Source organism: Anarhichas minor, unplaced genomic scaffold (assembly GCF_050575085.1).
Source record: "Anarhichas minor isolate MPS153535 unplaced genomic scaffold, ASM5057508v1 ptg000010l, whole genome shotgun sequence".
Classification (NCBI taxonomy): domain Eukaryota; kingdom Metazoa; phylum Chordata; class Actinopteri; order Perciformes; family Anarhichadidae; genus Anarhichas; species Anarhichas minor.
The window spans coordinates 19,059,797-19,083,581 of record NW_027466456.1 but is presented as its reverse complement, the minus strand read 5'-3'; the positions used below and the strand labels follow the sequence as shown (position 1 = coordinate 19,083,581).

At 39.2% G+C, this 23,785-nt stretch overlaps 2 protein-coding genes across 2 annotated transcripts; both read right to left on the bottom strand.

Moving 5' to 3' along the window:
- Positions 1-901: 901 nt before the first annotated feature.
- Positions 902-8,349, bottom strand: LOC142946888 (alanine aminotransferase 2-like). The gene is made up of 11 exons (XM_076088512.1): positions 7,237-8,349; positions 5,827-5,916; positions 5,602-5,710; positions 5,374-5,510; positions 4,640-4,883; positions 4,481-4,560; positions 4,257-4,393; positions 3,547-3,718; positions 2,856-3,011; positions 2,461-2,573; positions 902-1,267 (listed from the first exon to the last, which is right to left on the bottom strand). The coding sequence occupies exons 1-11, from the start codon at positions 7,333-7,335 to the stop codon at positions 1,177-1,179; spliced, it is 1,428 nt and encodes a 475-aa protein (XP_075944627.1). The 5' UTR covers positions 7,336-8,349; the 3' UTR covers positions 902-1,176.
- A 3,922-nt stretch (positions 8,350-12,271) lies between these two features.
- Positions 12,272-16,210, bottom strand: LOC142946641 (alanine aminotransferase 2-like). Its single transcript, XM_076088079.1, has 10 exons — positions 16,106-16,210; positions 15,610-15,699; positions 15,111-15,219; positions 14,852-14,985; positions 13,614-13,857; positions 13,447-13,526; positions 13,228-13,364; positions 12,613-12,798; positions 12,519-12,537; positions 12,272-12,409 (listed from the first exon to the last, which is right to left on the bottom strand). The coding sequence occupies exons 1-10, from the start codon at positions 16,208-16,210 to the stop codon at positions 12,272-12,274; spliced, it is 1,242 nt and encodes a 413-aa protein (XP_075944194.1).
- Between the last annotated feature and the right edge of the window lie 7,575 nt (positions 16,211-23,785).

The following is a 23,785-nucleotide window of genomic DNA, read 5'->3' as shown; positions in this document are numbered from 1 at the left end:
TTATATTAGTGACTTTTCAAAAATATTTTTTTAATTCTCTTCCTGTCCAGTGAAAACCATATATCCCAAAATTTGGCAATGTGAATGCAAATGCCATTTATGTGTTGAGAAAATTCTCCTTTCTTCTTAAGCTAAATGAATGATTTGAAAAGCCTCTTGGATCAGCTGGGAAATGCAACTTTACAAAACGGAAAACAGGGCTGTTTATCGGAGCTCATGAAAAGTAAACTTTTTAGAGATGCATGGTTTCCACAGGACAGTGAACACTACGAACATATGCTGACCCTGTAGAATATGATGTATGCTGTAGATGAAACTACTTTAAGTTCATCCTGCTGACAATACTTACATACTTTCACTGAAGTAAGGTTCTGAATGCAGGACTTTTATTTTAAATATTTTCATAGTGTGGTATTAGTACTAGTCACTACAGTTTCATGAAGCGTCGCAGAGCTACTGTGGCCTTCAGGTAACATAGAAAGGTGAAAGGCCCTCTCTAGGGCCAGTGTTTAGTTTGTCTGTTCTGGGCTTCTGAAGAAACATGGCGATGCAACACGGCGGACTCTGTGAAGAGGACCCGCTCCCTGTGTAGATATGAAGGGCTCATTTTAGGCTACCACAACCACAATGATTCTTAGTTTCAGGAGATTATACACATAAAGTATTATATTATTTTTCTGCAATAGATGCCCCCGAAATGATACATACTGTCCCTTTAAGTAAATCTGAATACTTTAATACTCTAATATACTGCGTGTTAGTAGGACTACATTTTGTTGTTTGGTTAATTAAATCTTGTGTTTTGTTATGGATGTGAAGCATTGTAGGCCTTGGGACGCAAGACACATATCAGAAAAATATATTGATAATAAGGTAAAATCAAATGAAATCAAACCTCATGAATACTTCAAAGATCCTTTATTGATTTTGTCTGTTGCACTCCAATTTTAGTTTGTTAGTTAATAAGATGCTAACGGCTGCAGAAGTCTTTGGAAAACTCAAAAAGCGTCATTGGATGGCTTGAATCTTCCGTTTCAAAAGTTATTATTTAGTATCAATATTTATTTTATTCTTTGCAGGATGAGTTATTAATTTTACTGACTGTCAATTTAAAAGATTTGCAAGAGAACCATGCTTTGGTCTTTTTCTCCAAAGTCTGTGTCCTTGACACCTCCGTCAGGGAAATGTGTCCAGCAGGCGCAGGTGGAAAGAACAAAGTCTTGCCAAGATCTCCTCCAGGGTGGCAGGAGGAGCCAAAACACACAGCCTGTGAGGGAAAGTACCACACAAAACAGAGTATTAACATATGCATGTGTCAGAAGGTAGACACTACTTAGGTACTTTTAGCACACCAGTCTTGATACACACACACACACACACACACAAAGCCAAGTTATTTTGTTTTAAAATGTAATGTCTTAAAATAAGCAGCAAATTGACTCTGTTTTACGTTACATACTGTTTTTCTGAACTTTTGTTTGTTAAAATGCCTTTAGTTGTCCAGCAGCTCTGAATACAGGTGGTAACACTGTTTCACAACTGTAACCTCACCATACGAAAATAGAAACAAAATAAATGAATAAAAAAGATAAAGGTGTGCAAAGGCTCTTTAATAAAAAATATCAAAGGGCTGTCACTTTCCAGAAATCTCTTTCTGTCCTTTGAATTAAAAATGATGCTCACCATAGAAGGAAAATGTGTGTGTGTCTTGAAATATATCAACGTATAATCATCATAATCAAACTTGTAACCTTTAATAAGCAGGTAAAGAAAAATTGTGTGCATGGGAAAACAGGATGCCAAGCCGGGTGGTATAAGAAAGGGAACTGTCAGGCCACAATTAGTGGAGCGTCCACTGATGACGGGTATAGAGGAAATCAGAAAATAAAGCACACAGAGGGATGTGATGTATGGCAACCAAGGGATCCGTTAGGAGACGAGAGTCCTGGGCTCCCAGCACATTCACAGACACATTTCCTACAACTCATCTCAGTGAGCGTGTCTGGGGACCAATAAGTTACCAAGCCTGGGGCAGTGAGGGTATAAAATGATGTAAATTTTCATTGTGAAGTCAGTTGATCCTGGAACAACTCGGTTTGCTGTCGGTTTGCTATCTGTGTGATACAAATAAACCTACATGGAGTGAAGAAGATCCAATCTCTCTTGTGTTCTGCGGGGGTTCGTTACTGAGTTCCTGATAGTGAGATCTTGTGGTGTCTCAGCATTAGTCAGATAGCAACAGTATTAAGTCAGCAGTTATGGAATAGGTTTTAATAATAAGTCATATAATCAACGACGCTGATCATCACAAATCAATCACATTCCAAAAATGTCCTTGTTTACAAAATGTCCACTACTTTCAAACAAAAAATTCAGTGTCCTCTCTTTTCAAAAATGTCCTCACTCTGATGGTCTGAAACTAAAATAACTCCCACTCACACAAGCTGCTGTTTTTCTTACCTAATGTGGTAGTTTGGATCTTCTTGCCCATTCTCACAGCCGGCACCCAAACACACACCTTCCTCCTCCAGTAACCTCTGGCAGTAAAGCACATCTGGCTCCACTCCTAACATCTGAGGTTAAACACAGTGCCTCATTCAAATTACTGCTAAAATTACAGCTTTTCCATGCTTAATATGGGATCTTATGCACAACACTAGTTAATATTAAATGATGTTTCCTTTTACCAGTGATAACTGTGACTTTAGAAATAAAGAATGAAATAAATCATCAATTGTTTTGCTTTTTTAATCAGTATATTGCCCGTTTCTTAACACATATTACTTATGTAAACAACATCAGAAAACATTTAAGAATTTAAAGATTTAAAGCATTATTTTGTTGTTTTTACTCACCTTAGCCTCGTTTAACATCTTAGGTGGTAAATTCAGATAGGGATAAAGAAAGACGCCCCCCATCGCTGGTTGGCAGTTCATCCCTGGTAGATCGTTAAGGAACTCACAAGCACGCTGGGCATTCTGGGATAGAGTCCTCTGAGAGTGAAGAATCTCCTTCAATTGAGAAAAAAGGACAAGCTAGGCCTGGGTGGTCCCCTAAAACAACTCCATTGACAGTAACTCAAAGTTGTATTAATTCATATTTAACCACAACTGTATTGAAAGGAGTATTTTAACCCAACAGTACAGAGCGTCTTGGCACCTTTCTGCTCATTTTCCCGCGCAGATTTACTGACATTCATTGTACAGTTTAAAATGTTTGATGACTATTCCGGCCTTCTGGGGTGTTAACAAAAAATAATCCAATTGAATGAGCCTTTGGGCGCTGGCGGCATGGAGGAAGATCCATGAAGCAACATGTATCTGCATTTACTGCCCCTTGTTAAGGTGACACAGTTTAATAAATATTAATAAAATACCTTTTCCGGTTTTTAAAATCGGGTACAGGACTGGGTACTGTTCCTTTTTTGGCTAACACTAAAGTATAAATATATAGTTATTATTCTGGTGCATTTATGTACAGTATCAAGCAGTTTTTTGTAAGAGACTGTGTTGCCAGTAATTCTTTTTGATGACATGTTTCCCTTACCTGTGAGTATGTTTCATAGGAAGGATCTCCAGGAGCGGGTGGATTGACCATGACCTCAAGAGCAAGCTGTGGTATAACTGCAGGGCTGGAAGTGCCCTGCATATCTTTTAAATGCGTTTTCACTGCTGGGTCCATGTTAATTACCTCCTGATAGCCTCCTCTCAGACCACACCTAAACACATGATGAGCACAACGAGTAGGCATTTTGCTTAAGGTAGGGAAAGAATGTCTCAGTTTATGTTGACTTTCTTGGTGTATAGGCCTCACCCAGGCTTCGATGTTTCCATAATCTTAACCAGTTGATTTGGCTAAACATAACCGTATAATCAGTAACCATGCTGTAGTTCAACTTGCAAGGCATTGTATTCACCTTAATCCACCAAGAGCAAATCTGTCTGTTCCTATCCAACAGATCTATCTGACAGTCAATTTCAGTTCAGCTTGAAAAAACATTCAAAACATTTTTTGGGGATCTAAGTATAGCAAAGGCTAGACCCATCGCTGACCCCAACACAGCCAACGTAGTGTCACATCGGCCCAGTCGCCTGGAAAAATATTGACATTGTACCTTTGTGCAAACCACAGATACATTCTTGCAGTGACGTGCAGAGCAAGTGACGTAGTGTATCGAGCGACCGCTATTGAAAAGTTACCCATGGAGTACAGTAGAGGGCTTAGCCTGAGCGAGTTAGAACATCAGTGATACTCACTCTCCCATCAAGGCGTTGGATAAAGAGTGGAAAGATATCAACTCCACTGTCTCTGAGTACTCTTTCCCCATGTCAGACAGGACTCTCTTATAGGAAATAAACTCTTTATCCAGTCCGTACACACTGTCCTGGTACACCTAGAAGGTTCAAGAAGACATTAAAAAAGGGAAGCTTGTTTTTGAACAACTTTTAGATCCCAGTTTCCTCATGTAGCTTGCAATCACCTCATCAGCCAACAAAACGAGGCCCTCGGTTGCAGCAAATCGAATCACTTCCTCTATTGTTTTCCTGTCTTGCACATGACCTATAGAAGGAGAAATAATAGTGAGTATGAGAGATTATAGTGGGGATATTAGTTAATGTAGCTGCTGTGTGTAGTTTACCTGTGGGGTTTCCTGGGTTGCTGATGTAAATGGCTCTGGGTTCGCAGAGCTCCCTAGCGTTTTTCAAAGCTAGATGCAGCTCGTCCAGGTCTACAGCCCAGCCTCGGTCCTCCATCAGCTGGTATGGCACCAGAGTCAACCCGTTGTCCTCCAGCAGCGCTGGCAGGGTGTGTGGGCAGGGCATCGGGGTCAAAACGCCTGTCTGAGTCTTCCCCTCCCCACTGGCCATCAGGTGCAAAATAATCTAACAAGATGAATAAGAATACAATAAGGAACATGCAAAAATGTATGCTTTTATTCCACATTGGCGGTACTTTTTTGCATTGAGGATAAGAGTGTTCAGCTTATTTTGTTTACTTTACTTTTTTTCTGTGTCAATTAATATTTAAATGTCTATTCTGACTTTTCATGTAGTGCCATCATTAGATCATAATTGAAATTGATCCAATATCTTTGTTTGACAAAATACCTGCAAAGCTAGCTATATTCCCATCAGCCATCTGTATTTTGCATTTACTGCTAATTAGCACATGCTAACAGACTAAACTAAGATTGTGAACATAGCAAACATCAGCATATAAGCATTGCCATTGTGAGGATGGTCGCATGCTGACGGTAGCATGGCTGTAGACTCAGTTCCTAAGATGATTAATGGACATTTCACTTAAGTAATGGCTAATCCAGTGTGTTACACCGTTACTAATCCTACTCCAAAAAATGTGTTTTCTTCGTACCATCAAAGACTTCTGGGAACCGTTAGAGAAAATGATATCCTCTGGGTGGGAACTCACTCCACCATCTCGCCCCGTGATGAACTCTGCAACACTTTTGAGGACATATGGTATCCCACAGGAGGTCAGAGAGTATGAGCCTGGCATCCACAAAGTAGATAGATCAGCGATTAAAGCAGAGGTGCCAGTCAAAGGGACAAATGTTTTCAACCAAATATTATTCATTCTCACCCACACTCCCTCCATGGCAGACCCCCAGAAGCTGCTGTGCCCTCTGCTTGACATCCAGAGGAAGGCTTTCGTCTTTGAGGAGCTCGGGGTAAAAACACACCGCCAAGACCTGGGATGATAGACATTCTCAGTTTGTAGCTGTCACACTGATCCCCTTGAGGGTCAGGAAAGCAGGTACAGCAAGTAGATATACACACACGCGGCGGTAAATTATAAAACACGAACCTGCCGAGCAAATGAGATGGGTGCCATCCCTGCCCTGTGGGGATCCCCTGAACTGACATCAATCACCTGCTGGAAAGGTTTCTGCCCTCCCTGAAAAAAAACAGTACGGGTTAGTTATAAGGTTGTAAATCAACTCATCATTCTCACATATACTTTATGTTAATTAGTTGATGACTCTTTTTCCACAGTGAATGTGTGACCAAAACTAAATAAATATCGAAGACACTGGGTCTTCATCCCCTATTTGTAGGCCTCTGCTCGAAAATTGCATTACCATACATAAAAGACTCCAAATCTGTAACTACAAGGCCTATTTTAACAATTTTGATGCTATAATAAAGGTAACACTTGTGAGATGTGTTCATACGTGAAAATATTATGTATATGTTACTGGTTAATAGTGAATGAAGATGGCACACAGCTCAAATTGAAAAGTTTCAGGTTCGCCTGAAAAACAAGCACTGAAAGCATGAATATCTTTTTTTAATGATGCAGGTGTAAGCAAAAACTCTCCTAAATCATAGCACAACATGTCAGAGGGCTGTATAAAAAGATTTGGCTTTGATAAAGTGAAGCAAACAAAAGTTGTAGAGTTTATTGTGTCAGAGAGGTCGCGGGAGGTCAAGCAGATTTGTCATTTTGGAACCTGTTCCATTATACTTTTATATACTATATAACTATATATTTCACTTGTTTTATCTATAATATTATTCAATCTATCCAAATAGAAGCAGTTTGGCATCATTTTGAGAGCCTGAGGCCTCTCTAAACCCTCTCTGTGTCTGTGAACCACGGATCAATTCTCGTCTGCCTGTGTGTATGTGAAGCCCTTGTGAGCCTATGATTGGCCAAACCCAGACTATGACACCTCTTTAGACGCGTCGGAGTCTCATGAATACAGAGGTGGTAACGTGGGTTTGAGTGACAGAATCGTTAGATGACAAAAACAGAAACGCGCCGTGCGTCGCCTGACAATAAATGATCCAACTTTTTACCTTGATAATCCACAAAGCAGCTTTTAGGATAATTAATGAACAAGTGTATGGAGGTATTGGCTGACATCACTTAAAGGTATAGCATGCAGCATTTTCTTTAAAAAAAAAACAATGTATAGACTCATACAAAAAGAATCCCTCTCAATCATCACAGATGACCCATTAAAAGTGTGGCGGTGTCTGTAGGTCTTTTCACACTGCAACAATAATCCAATAATACAACATGTATAGAATATACGTGTTATGTGCTTTTACATGGAAATGTTGCTCCTGAAATGATATGAATTTGTCTTCCGCCACTGCTGATTCAGTTATTCGTTAGAGACACAAACTGCAACCTTATCTTTCTCCTGAAAGATAACTTTTCTTTTGATTGAATCAGATTAGTTCAAGGTGTATCGCACCTTTGGTTTACCTGTTTAATCTCCTCTCTGATGCGTGCAGCAAGACTCTGCAGGCTCGTCGGGGCTCTGATCCGGAGCACCGTGGGGTTAACCTCCCGCACGGAACTCATCTCTGTCTCACCAATGACGTCTCAATGAGAAGATCGAAGCTCATACAAGGTTGTTTTTTTTGGCGTTAATGAGACGCTTCTTTGACTTTACCTGACGACTGGCTCAGTAACTGTTATCTATCTGACTCGTGCTGAGACACCACAGGATCTCACTATTAGGAAATCATTAACGAACACCCACGTGGGTAGAGAACACAATAGAGATTGGATTTTCTTCAGTTCACACAGATTTATTTGCATCACAAAGTATACAAGTAAACCGAACTGTCCAGAGTCAACTAACTTCACAATAGCATTGTACATTACTTTATACCTCCATTCTACCCTAATGCTTCCCCCTCTTCGGAGATGTCCTCCTCCTCCTCTGAACTTTCACTTAGACAAGTTACACTGTGTACCTCAGCAAAGTCATAACAGGCATAACTCACATTTGGCCTGGCTATATTTTGAGCGCCTGTAATTTAGGGGGTTTGTCAGAATATCTGTCAGTTTAACCACTTTTGCAGTAAAATATACAATAAGGAGAATACCTAGGAGAATATGGTATACATTATTGATAACTTTGTTGTCTCTGTGGTAGGGGTATCTCAAAAACTAAAGAGACTGTGGAGAGGTGGTGCATGCAGACCGCATGAACACACAGTGCGAGTGTAAAGTGGAAGTATAAAGTAGCAGAAAATGGAATTACTGTTGTGAAGTGGAGCTTCTAATTGACGACCAAGACACGTCTGGTTTTGAACGGAACACTTTACTTCCTGAAACTTCAGTATAACACCTAGTTGTTATACTGAAGTTTCAGGAAGTAACGTTAAAGCTGTTACAGACGACGCTCTTGCACCCGACAAAGGGTACATCCCAAGTCTCTTAATTGCATCCCCGTTTCCCTCACTTGGGTCCTTTCCTTGCGTCTTAGTCCTTCCCACCAGGGATGCATGGAGGAAACCATGCGAGGAGAGAGGAACGAGGAAATATGTTTTAAGAGACATGGGACTTCCTTTCCTCAGTTGCGTCACGTGAAGCGATGTCTGTTTCTGATGACGGAGGATCAGCTGATCACAGCTGGATCAGCTGTCAGTCGGCTTTAACAGCTGGAGAGACTTTTGATAAGTTAGTGTCTGTTCACATGATCACTGTACTTAATAATAGTAACTAATAATACTAATAACTAATAAAGACACACAGTAATCACTACTGTAGAGGTGTTTCTCTCTGTAGTCTGTTAACAAACTGTGTCCTGTGTTCTGTTTATAAGCGCAGGATCCATTTCTACCGGCGGAATGCGATCGTCTTATTTATAAATTATTTGCGTCTGTACGTTTTGAAATTCAGATTATGGCGTCATTATTAAATAACCCAGAATATGATTATTGTTTCTCTTAAATGATAAAACTCATCAAACCCGACAATCAGGAATGAACAGCCTCACGTGACTGAATGAAATGATGATAAATTATGTAAAAAGTGTTTAGTCTCTCCAGCTCGCTCTCTCTCTCTCTCTCTCTATATATATATATATATATATATATATATATATACGTGTTTCCTCTCTACAGTTCCCTCTGACTTTAATTGTTTCCATAATAAAAGTTCAGATCATGAAAACACAAATCTTTCTAATAAATGTAGAAAGTTGTTTGTGGTCCTTTTGTTGTTCAGTCTACAATGAACATTTATTTAAACCAGATGTTGAATCAGAAAACGAATCAAATATAAAGCTTGAGTTTAATCCGTCTTCACTGTTTACATGTTGAAAAAAATCTCATCAGTCCGATCGGCTGCAGCGTCCAATCACATGACAGATGAACAATGAGGGGGCGTGTCGGCCGTTAAAAGACTTCCTGGAAGTCTGTTCTCGTGGGTCCTCGCTCATGGCTCCTCGGAGATCCCTCCTCTCTCCTCGATCCTCGCTCCTCAGAGCTAAATAAGAGCTTTGGGACGGCCGTCAATATGGCGGCGCAGAACAACTTCCGGTTCAAGCGAGGATCGAGGAGCGAGGAAATGAGAATTAAGAGACTTGGGATGTACCCATATAGGTTTTTACTTATCATCATTGTTGTCGTGAAGAAGCACGTAACATGCTACTTCCTGTCTCTTCACAGAAAAATCCCTTCCGTTTTCATGCTCTTCACAATAAAAGTAAACATGCAATCAAACAATTTACAACAATTACTCAAGTAAAGTACCTCAAAATTAAAATACAGTATAGAGTAAATGTATTAAGTTACTTTCCACCACTTTGTTCCAGACTAATACAAACATATATGCTAATTTTTAAAGATATTCATGGTCTCCAGAGGATGAATCCCACTGACTCTTCCTCCAGTGCCACGGGGCCATGGGGTTGACATTTTTGTTTTGACAATGGTTTTGTGTTAATTAGATTAGATAGATCAGATTTGTTTCTACAAATGTGTTATTCTTCTGTTTTAGCTGATGGTGCATACCAATCTGTTTGTTAAGGATTAAGAATTTTAAGATTCTTTTATTTGCAGAAGAAAAAATCGTTTTTGCTTATTTCATGACTAAAAAGGTATAAATCACTCACAATACAGTCAAAGTTTGTTGGGGGAAAATGTGAAGCAAAGAAACAAAGTAAAGGATCGACACTTGAGTTGAGGATCCGTCCTTCATGTTCATGGTACATGTTGGGTCACAACATTTCCCCCATGTCTCCATCCTTCATACGCCTGTCAGGGTGAGGAAGTGTGTCTATGAAGGTCAAAGGAGCCGAGGCCAGCCAGGACCTCCTCCAGGGTGTCAGGAGGAACAAGGATACATAACCTAAGAGACAAAAAAAACACAATATTTCGTTTTGAGGAAATAAAATATACTCGAATAATCTGCCAAACTTCATGTCTCTCACCTCAGATTGTGGTTGCCAGTTGTTTCACCATACTGACACTCTGCTCCTAAACACACACCCTTATCTTCTAGTAACATCTGACAATACAGAACATCTGCCTCCACCTCCAATATCTAAAAGCAGAGATGTGAATATTTTCAGTAACTTGTTATTGCTGTAACTGACAGAATGACATCATAAGTAGCTTGTTTTGTTTAGTTTTTTCTCAGAGCTCGTATTTGCTGGAAAATGAATGTGATGAGTTTATATTGAATGCTAACTAACTTCATATGTTAACTGTACCATCTTAAAAACAGCAATTTGACTACCTGCTGAGAAGGCTGTTGTTTTAACCTGTTCAAGTCCACCCCTATTTTGGAGCAAAACTGCCTAAAATGACATACCTAAATTAAAATGGCTGTAGCTTCTGAACCACTCTGACTACCGTATTTTCCGCACTATAAGGCGCACTTAAAAGCCTTTAATTTTCTCAAAAAACGACAGTGCGCCTTGTAATCCGGAGCGCCTTATATATGGATCAATTGGTTAATTGGTTGATCCATACTGGTTGTACACGGCGCTCTGTCAAAATGTTTCAGTACGACTGGTAAACTACAAAGCCGCACCGCGGTAAACACCGGTACTGTGCTTACTCCTAGTCCAACACCACTTGTGTGTATAAAGACCACAAAATGGCACCTTTCAAGAGACACGCTTACGACGCTATTCTATTCTATGCGCCTTATAATCCGGTGCGCCCTATATATAAAAACAGTTCTAAAATAGGCCATTCATTGAAGGTGCGCCTTATAATCCGGTGCGCTTTATAGTGCGGAAAATACGGTATATGCATCAATGAGGTCTTGCTTGAAAGAAAATCCCCTAAGGTTCCTTGGAAAAGCTGTAGGTCATACAGAAACAGAGCAGTGGGCCTTTGAAGTCAGTAAAAATTGAAGATTTTTGTCCGCCTAAAATAAAAAAGTATCTTTCAGTATAAATAACTGCCTGTGGCTGTATCTGTACAGGTAAATGACAGTATAGGGCTGTAACTACACTATCAGTGAACACCTGTCTTAAATTTGAAGAAGATTGGACAAAGTATGACCATTCTACAGTGTTTCTTCCATGAAGAGATCCAGGCGGAGCTCTAAAAGGATATTTGGAGACCCAAATGGACACATGGTAACCAAATGATATTCTGACACACTAAAGGTGTTTCTCCCTTTATATTTTGATATTATACTGTATTATTTTCCTTTTATTTTTAGCCTTTGCAAAAACTATGTATATATGGTCGAAGACGTGGTGTGTGAGTAGCAGACTTGCTGTGCGTAATGGCTGCGACCGAGCGCACGATCGAGTATTCGGGTAGCTCAGTTACGCAAGGTTATACGTTGGTTGACGGTTTATGTAAGAGGAAGATGAGGTTTGTACTATAATTACAAGCGTTTTCTGAAGCCACTAGCTCCATGGTAACATCTGCTAGCACATAGTCGGGTCTGTAATTTGTCTTTTTCCCTCGAAATGCTGCAAGATCCGACTTGCAGCGGTTATGGTGACTTTGGACAGTGTGTGTTTGGGCTCCTTTTGTGAAAAATCCATAAGAAATGAAAGAAAGTCGATGTATTCTTTGCAAAGATGAGGATTTTGGGCATGCTGGGATACCAAACACAGCCATGTTTTGTGACGTAGTTTTCGTAAGCAAGCCATAGGAACGGAAGGGGAGGGGATCGAGGACGCCGGCGTCCTCGTGGAGTTGAACAGGTTTTAATATACTATACCCTGACCACCATATCTGTTAATCTTGCTGAAGAGTCACACCAATGTGTATTCATTTAAATGTAAAGATGGAGTTTGCTGTAATGGATTAAGTCAAGAAAGTTTTTGCAAGTGGATTTTTTTTTTTCATATCGAAATGGATGGAAATTTGACATGACAGGCTGCATAGGAGGTCAAGAGTACCAACCACTATACGCGCTTTAAAGAATAGTTGGCAGTAATACAAATTAAATAAAGCTCCTTGTAAAAACTTCTTAAACAGGCAAAAATATCAAGTGTCACCACATTGCACTACATTTCGTTACATGACGGTTGCTAATAATTGTCCACCTTGGCCTTCTCTATAATCTCAGATGGTAAATGCAGGCGGGGATAAAGGTAGATTCCCCCCATCGCTGGCTGACAGCTCATCCCTGGTAGCTCATTCAGGAACTCCTGAGCCCGCTGAGCATTCTGGGACAAAGTAGCCCGAGTGAGGAGAATCTCCTTCAAAAAAATAACAACAACAAAGATCAAACTTCATATTGTAAGTGGTAATGCAACACAGGACAATAATGTATACTGTATAGAGATACGTCTGTCTGAGCGAAAGAAGCAGCAAAATGAGCGTCGATGCGAGACTCTAATAATCTTTTGTAAGCCCAAAGAGGTGCTGCAGATGTCTCATCTGAGTGTATGTGTCAAAGGAAAGGTCCCCCGGTTGTGGTGGGTTGACCATGAGATCCAGAGCAAGCTGTCCTGTGACTGGAGTACTGATATCAGTACACAACATAGTATCAACAAAATGCATCACCTCTGGGTCAATGTTGACCAGCTCCATGTATCCTGCCCTCAGGCCGCACCTGAGACACAGATACAGAAGTTATTTGGTTACTTGTTAAGTTGATTGTTTAATTTTGTTGTTTGTGTTGGCTCATGATAGTTTCAGCAGCACTACTTTTCCATTTTCGTCATTGTTAAATTTGAACTATTATCCAAATTATTATGAGCATTATGATCACGGTCAATCCCACATACATGATACATCAATCAGCCAATGAAAATAGTCTCCAACAAATACGCCAACAATACCTCCCATTTGAGTAACATTTGTTAAAAACTATAAAGCTACACAAACTATTAATTTGGGAGCTGTTTTATTTTTAAGGATTTACATCTTCAGTTTGAATGGTTACCTGTTGTTATATGATGCTGTCAGCAGACACAATAGCAAAATACTATCAAAATGCCAGATAAGCGCACAAAATGCAAGCATGAGAGACAGAACTCACTCTCCCATCTGGGCACTGGATAAAGAGTGGAAGGAGACCAACTGCACTGTCTCCGAGTACTCCTTGTCCATCTCAAACAGGACTCTCTTATAGGAGATAAACTCCCGGCCCTCTCCATACACACTGTCCTGGTACACCTGGAGTGCAGAGAAAAGGAATTGATAGATGATGAAAGACTTACGTATTAAATCCCAATCTGAAGATACAGTTTGTGATCACCTCATCAACCAACAGCAGGAGTCTCTCAGCAGCTGCAAACTGGATCACTTCCTCGATTGATTTCCAGTCCTGCACATGACCTAGGGAGACAAACAGCAGCATACACAGTGATGAAACCAAGGAAGTTTAAACAGGTAGCTTTAATATAGCTACTATGTGTAGTTTACCTGTGGGGTTTCCTGGGTTGCTGATGTAAATGGCTCTGGGTTCGCAGCGTCCCCTTGCGGTCTTCAGAGTTCGATGCAGCTCGTCCAGGTCCACAGCCCAGCCTCGGTCCTCCATCAGCTGGTGTGGCACCAGTGTCACCCCGGCCTCATCCAGAAGCGCTGGCAGGGTGTGTGGGCAGGGCATCAGGGTCAACACACCTGTCTGGGTCTCCTCTTCCCCACTGGCCAGCAGCTTCACAACCACCTTAACGCAACAGATCAACCAAACGTACCATATACTTATTCATTCTTCAGTTGTTCCACAATTTTAACATTCTGAGCTTTAAAGAATCATTGTAGTTAGTAACAACTTGTGTCTTATTTTGAGGAGTTTGAGCCAATATTTCTATCAGTTATGACATTTTAAATAAGGCAATGATTACTAAGATGTATGAATTCCAACAGGTCAAGAAACACAAGCGGTCAGAAGATCAAACTGTCCGTTATAAACATCCATCACGTGTACAGCCTGACTTCCTGGTTCAACTTTGACCTGCCATACTTGTGGTAAGTAGGTCATACTTTTTCTGTATGCCTGTCTTCAAAAGCTTTTATTGGTTGGTTTTGACTGACCTTTAGAGATTCCAATTTTTTGTCCCATGTGCTCAAACTATAACTAGTTGCAGTGGAATGAGGAGTGGCGTAAGGCTAGTGTGAGATAAATGATAATGATTATAAGAGTAAAAAACTATAAAAGTATTAGGTTGAAAGGTATTTTAATGTTTATTGAACCGTCATGTAGGTTGGCTGTGCAGTTTTTCAGAATATTTTAAATTATATTTTTTTATTAAATGTACACATGTCACGGTTGTAAGGCAAACTACATGTACAGTGCAAATATGCAGGATTCACAGAGGAAAACATGCTCATTTTGAGAATCTACAAAGGTCAAAGTTCCCCCCGAGGAGAGAATCATTTTCTAAGTCTCTCTGTGTTGGACATCACCAATTTTTCTTATGCTTGTTCTCAAAACTTTGTTAATCTATCATTGAAATTTTGCTGTCTGAACAAATGATTGCCTTGCCAGCAGCAGAGCACTTTAAAACTGATTGAACTTTAGTTCTCGGTGAGTACAGTAACTCGGAAATTATGGTCAGAATAATCCTTTAACGTCCATATGCCTCTGATATTATTTCAGAGTGTATCTGGACAATGAGTAGTGGTGATACAAGTGATAAAAGATGACTGTTTGTTCATACCATCAGGGCACTTTGAAAACCAGCAGAAATGAAGACGTCTTTGGCGTATGAAGGCACTCCACCGTCTCGTCTCATGATGAACTCAGCAATGCTTTGCCTGACATGAAGCATGCCAGAGGAGGCTGTGTAGGAACCTGTGGGTGGATCAATTATTGGACATGCTACTGTGTTTGTCGACAGTTGGTAATTAAAATGCAAGTAATTCATGTTTCTAAAAGTCTGACACATTGTACAGAAACAGCCTCTCTCCAGTCCTCACCCACGCTTCCTCCATCGCAGGCCTCCAGGAGCCTCCGAGCCCTCAGCCTGACATCCAGAGGAAGAGATTTTTTTTCCAGCAGCTGAGGGAGCAGACACACTGCCAAGACCTGAGGAAATAGGCTGGACTTATGGCAATAAGTTACAGAATATTTATATAACTTTGCTTGAATCTACCTTGCTGAAAAGAGTATCAAAGTCAAGAAATCTGCAGCACAGAGAACATGGTTACAAAAAATGCAACACAAACTTAAAATAACGTACCTAAATAGAATATGAAGAGCGTAATCAAGGATCGACAAAACATGTGTGATCAGAAGGATAATGTCAAATTTATAACATAACAGTTTGTCATTATACCATTGTAATGACTACAAAAAATATATATAAATGAATGTAATATAATTATTGAAAATAAACACGTTAAATGGATAAAATCAAAACACAGATCATCGACATTATTAAGAAAACTTAAAAAATGTAAATGACCTGAAACTAACCTGGCGAACAAATGTAATTGGTTTCATTCCTGCTCTGTGGGGATCGCCTGAGCTGACATCGATCACCTCTTTAAAGGGTTTCAGCGCCCCCTGCAGGACAACATATTGATGCAGGAAAGGATTAGGTACAGTCTGGATTGAAGACCAAATCTATAATTATGGTTTATGGCAAATGTATAAACTTGTGTAAGCTTATTACTCCACATTTAAACTATACAGTATACAAATGAATTGTGTTTTGTTACTTTGGTATGAATCAGTTGCTAATGATAAACTAGATATTCATGATGATTTCATTGGTTTGATGGAAGTTGCTTTGACACATAGACTCCACATCTTAACTTAAATACCACAATGTAGGTGGTATTAGAAGTTAGAAGTAAATCTTTCTCTTTGTTGTACATCCTTTCATTTTCAAAAAATGCATCTATGTCTCCAGTATATACACACACTGAATGTGAAGCTGGATAAATAAAGATAGATTATCGGCACTTACCAGTGTGATGTCCTGTGTGATGTGTGCAGCCAGAATCTGCAGTCGACTGTGTGGTGACACTCTAATCCCCCTCACCCTGCGATTCACATGTTCCAGTGAACACATCGTCGCCTTAAACTACCGACTATAATTTGGGGAGATGGTCAAACAGACACCTGAGAGGTTTTAGTCAAAGTGGCAAAATGTGGGAAATACACCCTTCTGGGAGACTCTTCTTACATGCAGTGTCATCCAGCTCTCCTGTTTGATGAGTAATCCTTCATGCTCATTTTCAACTGCACTTCAGTAAACCAATTAATTTCTAAGGTGGACTTTGTACACGTGAAACCTCTGATATCACAGAAAAAAAATGTAAAATACGCCTCCACTGAACCTCGACTGCACCGCCACTGATTTGTTGGTATGTGACATGATGCTTTGAAAACAAGCATCTTTTTGAGCTCCATCAACAAACATTTCAGATTTTTTATAATTTGGACATCTTTAAATAAATAGAAATGAGTTGCAATATACTGTTACTGTGAAAAGAAGAAAGATGATTTCCGAATAAATTGTGGTTTAAAAACCTATTGGATTATTTCAGAAATTCATGTTTATAGGCTATATTCATATCATTATTTATTATCCAACAGTCATGAGTCAGCAATAGGTATGGTCCAGCCTAAAATATCTTTTTTATACAAAAATGATAATTAAAAGGGCTGGATTTAACTCTAGATTGTAGGTTATTAATCTCATGTTGTGCTATGAAGGTTTAATCTCTTAAAAAAAAAACATATCTTGCGTAGTTGAAAATAATAATAGTAAATGTTATTTATATAGCACTTTTCAAAACGAGCTGCAATTACAAAATGCTTTAAAATGGCATAAAAAAAGAACATGGGTTCAATGTCAGATACATACATGTTTCAACATATACGTAGATTTACAAACTACAGGTAGCCTACAAATCTAACAGGATGTAGCTATTCCTGTGACTTCCGGTGTATTCTTTGAAGGCTGCTGAACCGATTTAACTGCAGCCTTTTTGCCGCCTGCTCCCGTCCACTCTCTCTCCAGGTGTGGCGCAGTTTATATAATATATAATAATACGTGAGTCAGAGAAGTTATCTCACGTGACGTTCTCCAAAAAGAGAAAAGTGGTCAAAGAGACCAGAGTCTTTAACCAAGAACTCTTATAGGTTAATTCTTCACACGGACAGTTTATAACCAGTGTGTCTCATATGTTTAGAGACCGTGACGATTATTAAAAGCGGTAAATGAAGCGCCACTACCAGACAAAGCACAACTCTTTTGAGCAAACGTACCCTCTCACATCTAAATGAAGACACAGAAAATAAACCTAAGAGCCCAAAATGATCAGAATCCTAACGCATGGATTCACTGTCCAACAATGATGTTAACAGAGAGAATAGAGCAGAAATAAGTGGTTTAATAACCACAGATAAAGTCCATGCACAAACATTTATCTTTTTAGATGATGAGAAAAATATAATATTGTGGCTTTTTTGATTGACATCACTTCACACCTGAATGAACTGAAGTTAAAGCTGCAGGACAATTCAGTGAAATACATTTTTCTAAAATGAATTACTTTATTTTAAGATGCACATTTTTGAAAAGCTTTCTGTTGTGTCAGTTATTCTTTAATGCAGCCCTTATTGTACTTGAAATGAGAAGAACATTTATTTATGTATTTCTATGTATTATTTATAATCCATCCAGTTCAATTTGAAAAGTGAAATAATAATTTGTTAAAATATAATTGGTGTACTTTCTTTATTTGATTTGACAGTTGTTGACTACACAGAGATGTTACTACTACTAGGCTTCTTGAATATATATATATATATATATATATATATATATATATATATATATATATATATATATATATATATATATATATATACGATGTCAGGCGTTTTGGTGAAAGGAAGGAACATGGCTGCTCCTTTGTTTGAAAAGCACGTGTGAAGGTCTCATTAAGGGGGAAAAAAAATCCAAACCTACATGGCCCTGTGTGAAAAAGTGATTTCTAAAGCTTTGGGACTCCAGCGAACCACAGTGAGAGCCATTATCCACAAATGGCAAAAACATGGAACAGTGGTGAACCTTCCCAGGAGTGGCCGGCCGACCAAAATTACCCCAAGAGCGCAGCGACAACTCATCCAAGAGGTCACAAAAGACCCCAGAACAACATCCAAAGAACTGCAGGCCTCACTTGCCTCAATTAAGGTCAGTGTTCATGACTCCACCATAAGAAAGAGACTGGGCAAAAATGGCCTGCATGGCAGAGTTCCAAGACGAAAACCACTGCTGAGCAAAAAGAACATCTCTGAATGGCTTAAGAAAAACAAAATGAAGACTTTGGAGTGGCCTAGTCAAAGTCCCGACCTGAATCCGATTGAGATGCTGTGGCATGACCTTAAAAAGGCGGTTCATGCTCGAAAACCCTCCAATGTGGCTGAATTACAACAATTCTGCAAAGATGAGTGGGCCAAAATTCCTCTACAGCGCTGTAAAAGACTCATTGCCAGTTATCGCAAACGCTTGATTGCAGTTGTTGCTGCTAAGGGTGGCCCAACCAGTTATTAGGTTTAGGGGGCAATCACTTTTGCACACAGGGCCATGTAGGTTTGGATTTTTTTCCCCCCTTAATAATAAAAACCTTCATTTAAAAACTGCATTTTGTGTTTACTTGTGTTATCTTTGTCTAATATTTAAATTTGTTTGATGATCTGAAACATTTAAGTGTGACAAACATGCAAAAAAATAAGAAATCAGGAAGGGGGCAAACACTTTTTCACACAACTGTATATGGCACTAATTAGCGCAAGTTAGATATTATTGTAATGTTCCGGACCTTTGCCCGAGGAGATTTTCTCAATCTGGACCTTTTGGAATTTTAATTGAATACCCCTGTATAACTCATTAACTTCTGGACCATCTATTCTAGCATCAACCTGGAGTTCAGCCTGAAATCCTCTCTATCGCTCGTGCTCCAGGATAAACACCACGGACCTTTGAGTACTAACTAACTAACGTTGAACTAGCATTTTGTTTTTGGAGCAAACGTTATGCCTAAGTGTTAAATAAAACATAGTCAATCACTGTATATCTTTGAACTCAACTGAAAACAAAAATAAAAAGGTTTGAGTCAGCGAAGTTATTGCAATATTCCACCTGTAACGTTATGTCAGCCCTGCACTGTTTTAATTCAGTTTAGTTGGAGAATTATTCATATTTTTTAATTAATTAATTTCCCCAATTCACTTTATACTGTATATTCTTTTATACATGGTGAGGTCATGTTTTACCCACAATTCGGTGCAAATTATGCCCCATTGTGTTGGAGGTGCAAGCAAACAAGCCATTAAGATTGCAAGATCAACTGTTTATCACTCTGAAATATTGCTGTTTTCAACTATGTAGAAGTGGTGTAGTGCAGGGACCTGCAAGAACCATCATCTGACCTAAAATGATGACGGGAGCTCCAAATATTAGTATTATGAATATTAATTCCCAAGTAAAATAGCCTGCACAGCACCCCTCGCCCTTTTCTCTGGGCCGTGAACTGAGTGCTCGCTGTGCCCTCTCTCCCCGCGGAGAGTGATGAGCCCCCTGTTCCCATCGCGGCTGTTACCCGGGGCGGGGCGGACGGTCCTCGGCATTCTCAGTCTACGCCGATGTCAGCCACCAACCTGACCTGTCTTGAGTGTGACTTTTTTCTTGTGTCAGAACATTTATATGTATACAACCAATGTATTTATGGTTTAATTGTTTACTCTGACAAGTAAAAGTCCTGCATTAAAATGTTACTTAAGTAAAAGTACAAAAGTGTTGGCATCAAAATATGCTTCAAGTACCAAAAGTAAAGAAACGCTTGATTCTGTCAATGTCAACTCTCAAATAGTGATATTTGTGTGTTGTTAAAACCCCGCCCTCGCCAGAGCTTTAGTGTCAATAGGTGGAGAGTGGTACTGCAGCACGAGGCTTCAAAACAAAACAAAGTAAAATTATTAATTCGGATTAATTTCTGTGAGAAGTCGACGAAGGAAAAGCTGCTAAAATCAGGAAGGTGCCACAGCAACTGTGATATTAAAGATAACATAATGTTAAACGGGGATAATAACATAATTTCAATGAAACTCAATAACGGTATACTGTTGATGTACGGGTAATGGCGGTCAATCGCTTTAACCGCTCTGTGCCACACTTGGAGGCTTCCCACACAAGTTTAATCCAGATGTGTCACGATGAGTTCACGAGTGCTGTTTTTACGCTTCGCCTCTCCTCTGTCTGCACTCAGCATCGATCCTCTGTCTCTCTACCTGTGCAGCCTCCAGAAGGTTCTGCTTAGCGCTGCACAATTCGATCAGTAAGCATTTCAAATGATAAATACAGCAATGAAAATACACAAGAAAACAGTAACCGTGATCTTTCATCATCTCGGGCTAATGTTAAATCCAACCAGGACTCGCCAATCCAGCAAGGCTCATCTCTGCCAGCACAGAATGATTACAAAATGTAATAAGTAACAAGTATGTTGAAACTCAACAAATATATCTAACAGTATTGTTAACAATGATTATAAACTGCAGTACAGTTATGAATACACATCAAAATAAGATCGTCCTTCACACAAGTCCCATACAGCTGCAGAGGCAAAGAGGTGGACCCCTCCTCCCTCTAACGAATAACATGTGCCACATTGTCTTCCGTCCCTTACTTGAAGAGACGAAAATAATTTAATTTAAATTAAAGAATTTAATGTTTCGCAACTTACAAATAAAATAAATTGTAGCCCGTCTATTTTTAACTTAATGGCCCTGCCGATGGCAATTACTATACAGAATAGGACTAGCCAACCTTAATGAGCTAGGTCGCTAGCTACTTAGATTTTTACAACAGGTTGCATTCACGCTGCTCTCTTTCCTCTTGCCCGTCTGCCATTTTATCATCAGCGCAATGCATGATGGTATATAATGCTTGGTTAGTGACAATCGGTTGTCCACTACTTTTCATGATGCTTTGCATACTTTAAGTCCACTCTGTAGGGTGTAATAGCTGCTCTACATTCAGAAAGCTCTGCAACAAGATGAAATCCTTTTATAGAGGGTGATTTTGCACACGGCCCCGCTCTGCCCTTAACGCAGGAACAGGAGATTGATATCAAGGTGAACTAAGGTGAGCCACAATCTTAAATTCATTTTCAGCTTTCTGTGTTATTGGATGCAAATAATTGATCACAGCCGCAGGCTTCATGCCAGTACAATGCAGCCCTTTCATATCTGTATTCATATCAGTATACTTCAAACGAACATTACTCATTCTCCTTTTTGAAGTACAGTTTACTGCAATAAGAGTTAAACATTAGTTTAAGGGTTGTTGTGTCACTTTTTAAAGATGTAATCTTTCTTTTATTGGACAGCAACTCGGTTTGCGTTTTTAGGTCATTGTAATTTAGATTAGATAATGATCATCCGGTATCCTGGCTCAAACTCCTTTTGGTTAACTTTTAACTTTGTTCCTTTTTGGATGTGACAGGTTACCACAGATCAAATACAAAGCCTTAAGGCCATCATCGTCTGTACTTTACTTGAGGATTTCCACTTTATGCAACTGTATACTTCTACTCCACTACATTTGGATTCATATTGTACATTTTTACCGCACTACATGCATCTGTCACCTTTAAATATTAGTTAATGTTCCGATGATTGATACTAAATATATTCACCAAATCCCAGTGTTTCCCACAGGGTCTTTTTAAACTATGGTGGGTGGACACCAGACCTTCTGGGGAGTACGGGTTCATGCTCCCCTGAGGAAATGAAGCGGCTACATCTATGAGTATCAGTGGTGGGATGCAACAGTATAAACATGAATCAAATTTGCTCTATTGCAGCCAGCTGCAGCATTAAAATGCATCTTGCATGTTACTAGATCAATAATAATAATCTAATATTATAATATATAATGTAACAACTAAAGAGCCCATTTGGCTGCATAGGGAGTACCATTTTTACTTTAAGTACATTTTCTTGATTATATACTAACATACTTTTGCTTGAGTAAGATTTTGAATTCAGGACTTTCACTTGTAACATTGTGTTTTTTATATATTTTATATTGTGGTATTAATACACTGGTCTAGTCAGTCTCCCCCCATCTGTGGCATCTGAGGTGGTAAAAGTATAGTAGGTGGTAATAGTATAGTACTTTGAAAACAGTCACGGTATAGCATGTTGAAAAGGGGATAAACTCGTCGTATAGCATGTCGAACCAAATCAAAAAATGTCAGAGTATATAATGTTAAAAAAAGTCATGGTAAAGTTGTTTGTAAATATCATGGGATAGTACTTTAAAAAAAGAAACTCATAGTTTGTCAGAAAAATAATTATGGTATAGTATGTTATCTCACAGAAAAGTCTTAAAATGTTCATAGTGTGTCAAAAAAAAAGTCATGAAGTCATCAGATATTCTGTCAGAATAGAGGATGACAGTAATAGTATAGTGTCGAAAGTCAGTGCAGTGGAATGTCAAAATAAGTCATTACAAAGTTATATATGTGGAAAAATTCATAAAAAGCTCACAGTATAGTAGGTCAGAAGAAAAAGTGATCGTCCTGGTATATTTTTTTAAAGTCCTGGTATAGTAAGTCCTACACATTTCAAAGACATTGCAGACAGGAGTACATTAAAGAGCTTTATTAAATGTCAACAGCATTTGAATACAGAGTCATTATAGTAGACAGTTAGCATAGGTACGGAGAGATCTCAATCAAACAATGGCTAGAGGCCAACAAGACCAGTTTGCATAGAAGTCCCCACTGCAGCATCGGGGGGGGGGGGGGGGAGGTTTGTGTCTATGGTGACATTTAAAGGGACAGTATCGTTAATCTGAAGTCCATTATCATTCTCCTAGTATCATCTTTCATCTAGTAAAACAAGATCTCCACTGGTTTCATAAATAACAGAAGTTATATACAATGTGACGTTAGACAGGAGAATAGATATGAAGCCGTTTATTGCAGATCCAGCACCAGTTGAGTCCCATCTGTTGATAAGAGCCAGATGTTGGGAACTGATCGTGGTTCAGGTTTTCATTCATAGCCCTTGTTTGTCTCGAGCCTCTTTAGTGTAGGTAGTTTATTTAGAGCCCTTTGAAGAGGTTGTATTCCATACAGGTCATCCGGTTTGTGCTCTCTTGGTAGAACAGGAATAACTGACCGCAGGTTGAGAGGGGCTCCCGTCACGTGGACCCCCCATCAAAAAAAGATTTGGTTTTGATTAAGACTAGAACTAGTCCAAAAATCCCTTTTTAAACCCATTTCATGAGTAGTGGTCTGAGCCAAACGAGTGGATTTGTTGGTAGTTTTCCATAAAGGGTCACTATTCCAGTTGTAGAGTTTTCTTTTACTTAGTCACAAAGCGTAATATCAAAGGCACACATGCATGTTCACTTTAATTCCATCCGTTTGTTTCCTGAGTTTTTCTCTTCAAGACCAAAACGCAGTAAGAGTGAACTTTAAACTTCAGTTCAGTTTTAAGAGGGACTGATTCAAATGACTGGATCAGGAATCTGAAACTATTTTAATAACCAACAATTCAGTACATTTATATCCTTGTAGTTATATTTTGCTTTCCCAGGTAAAGAAAGCAGTATTTAAGTCGA

What these genes read in the sequence shown, in the direction of transcription:
- LOC142946888 (XM_076088512.1), bottom strand. Translation starts at nt 7,335, where the DNA reads ATGAGTTCCGTGCGGGAGGTTAACCCCACGGTGCTCCGGATCAGAGCC. An exon ending in CAACCCAGGAAACCCCACAG is followed by an intron (nt 4,561 to 4,639) that starts GTAAACTACACA and finishes CTCCTTCTATAG; the next exon opens with GTCATGTGCAAGACAGGAAA. An exon ending in TCCAACGCCTTGATGGGAGA is followed by an intron (nt 3,719 to 4,256) that starts GTGAGTATCACT and finishes TCATGTGTTTAG; the next exon opens with GTGTGGTCTGAGAGGAGGCT.
- LOC142946641 (XM_076088079.1), bottom strand. Translation starts at nt 16,210, where the DNA reads ATGTGTTCACTGGAACATGTGAATCGCAGGGTGAGGGGGATTAGAGTG. An exon ending in GTTTTCAAAGTGCCCTGATG is followed by an intron (nt 13,858 to 14,851) that starts GTATGAACAAAC and finishes TGTTGCGTTAAG; the next exon opens with GTGGTTGTGAAGCTGCTGGC. An exon ending in TCCAGTGCCCAGATGGGAGA is followed by an intron (nt 12,799 to 13,227) that starts GTGAGTTCTGTC and finishes TCTGTGTCTCAG; the next exon opens with GTGCGGCCTGAGGGCAGGAT.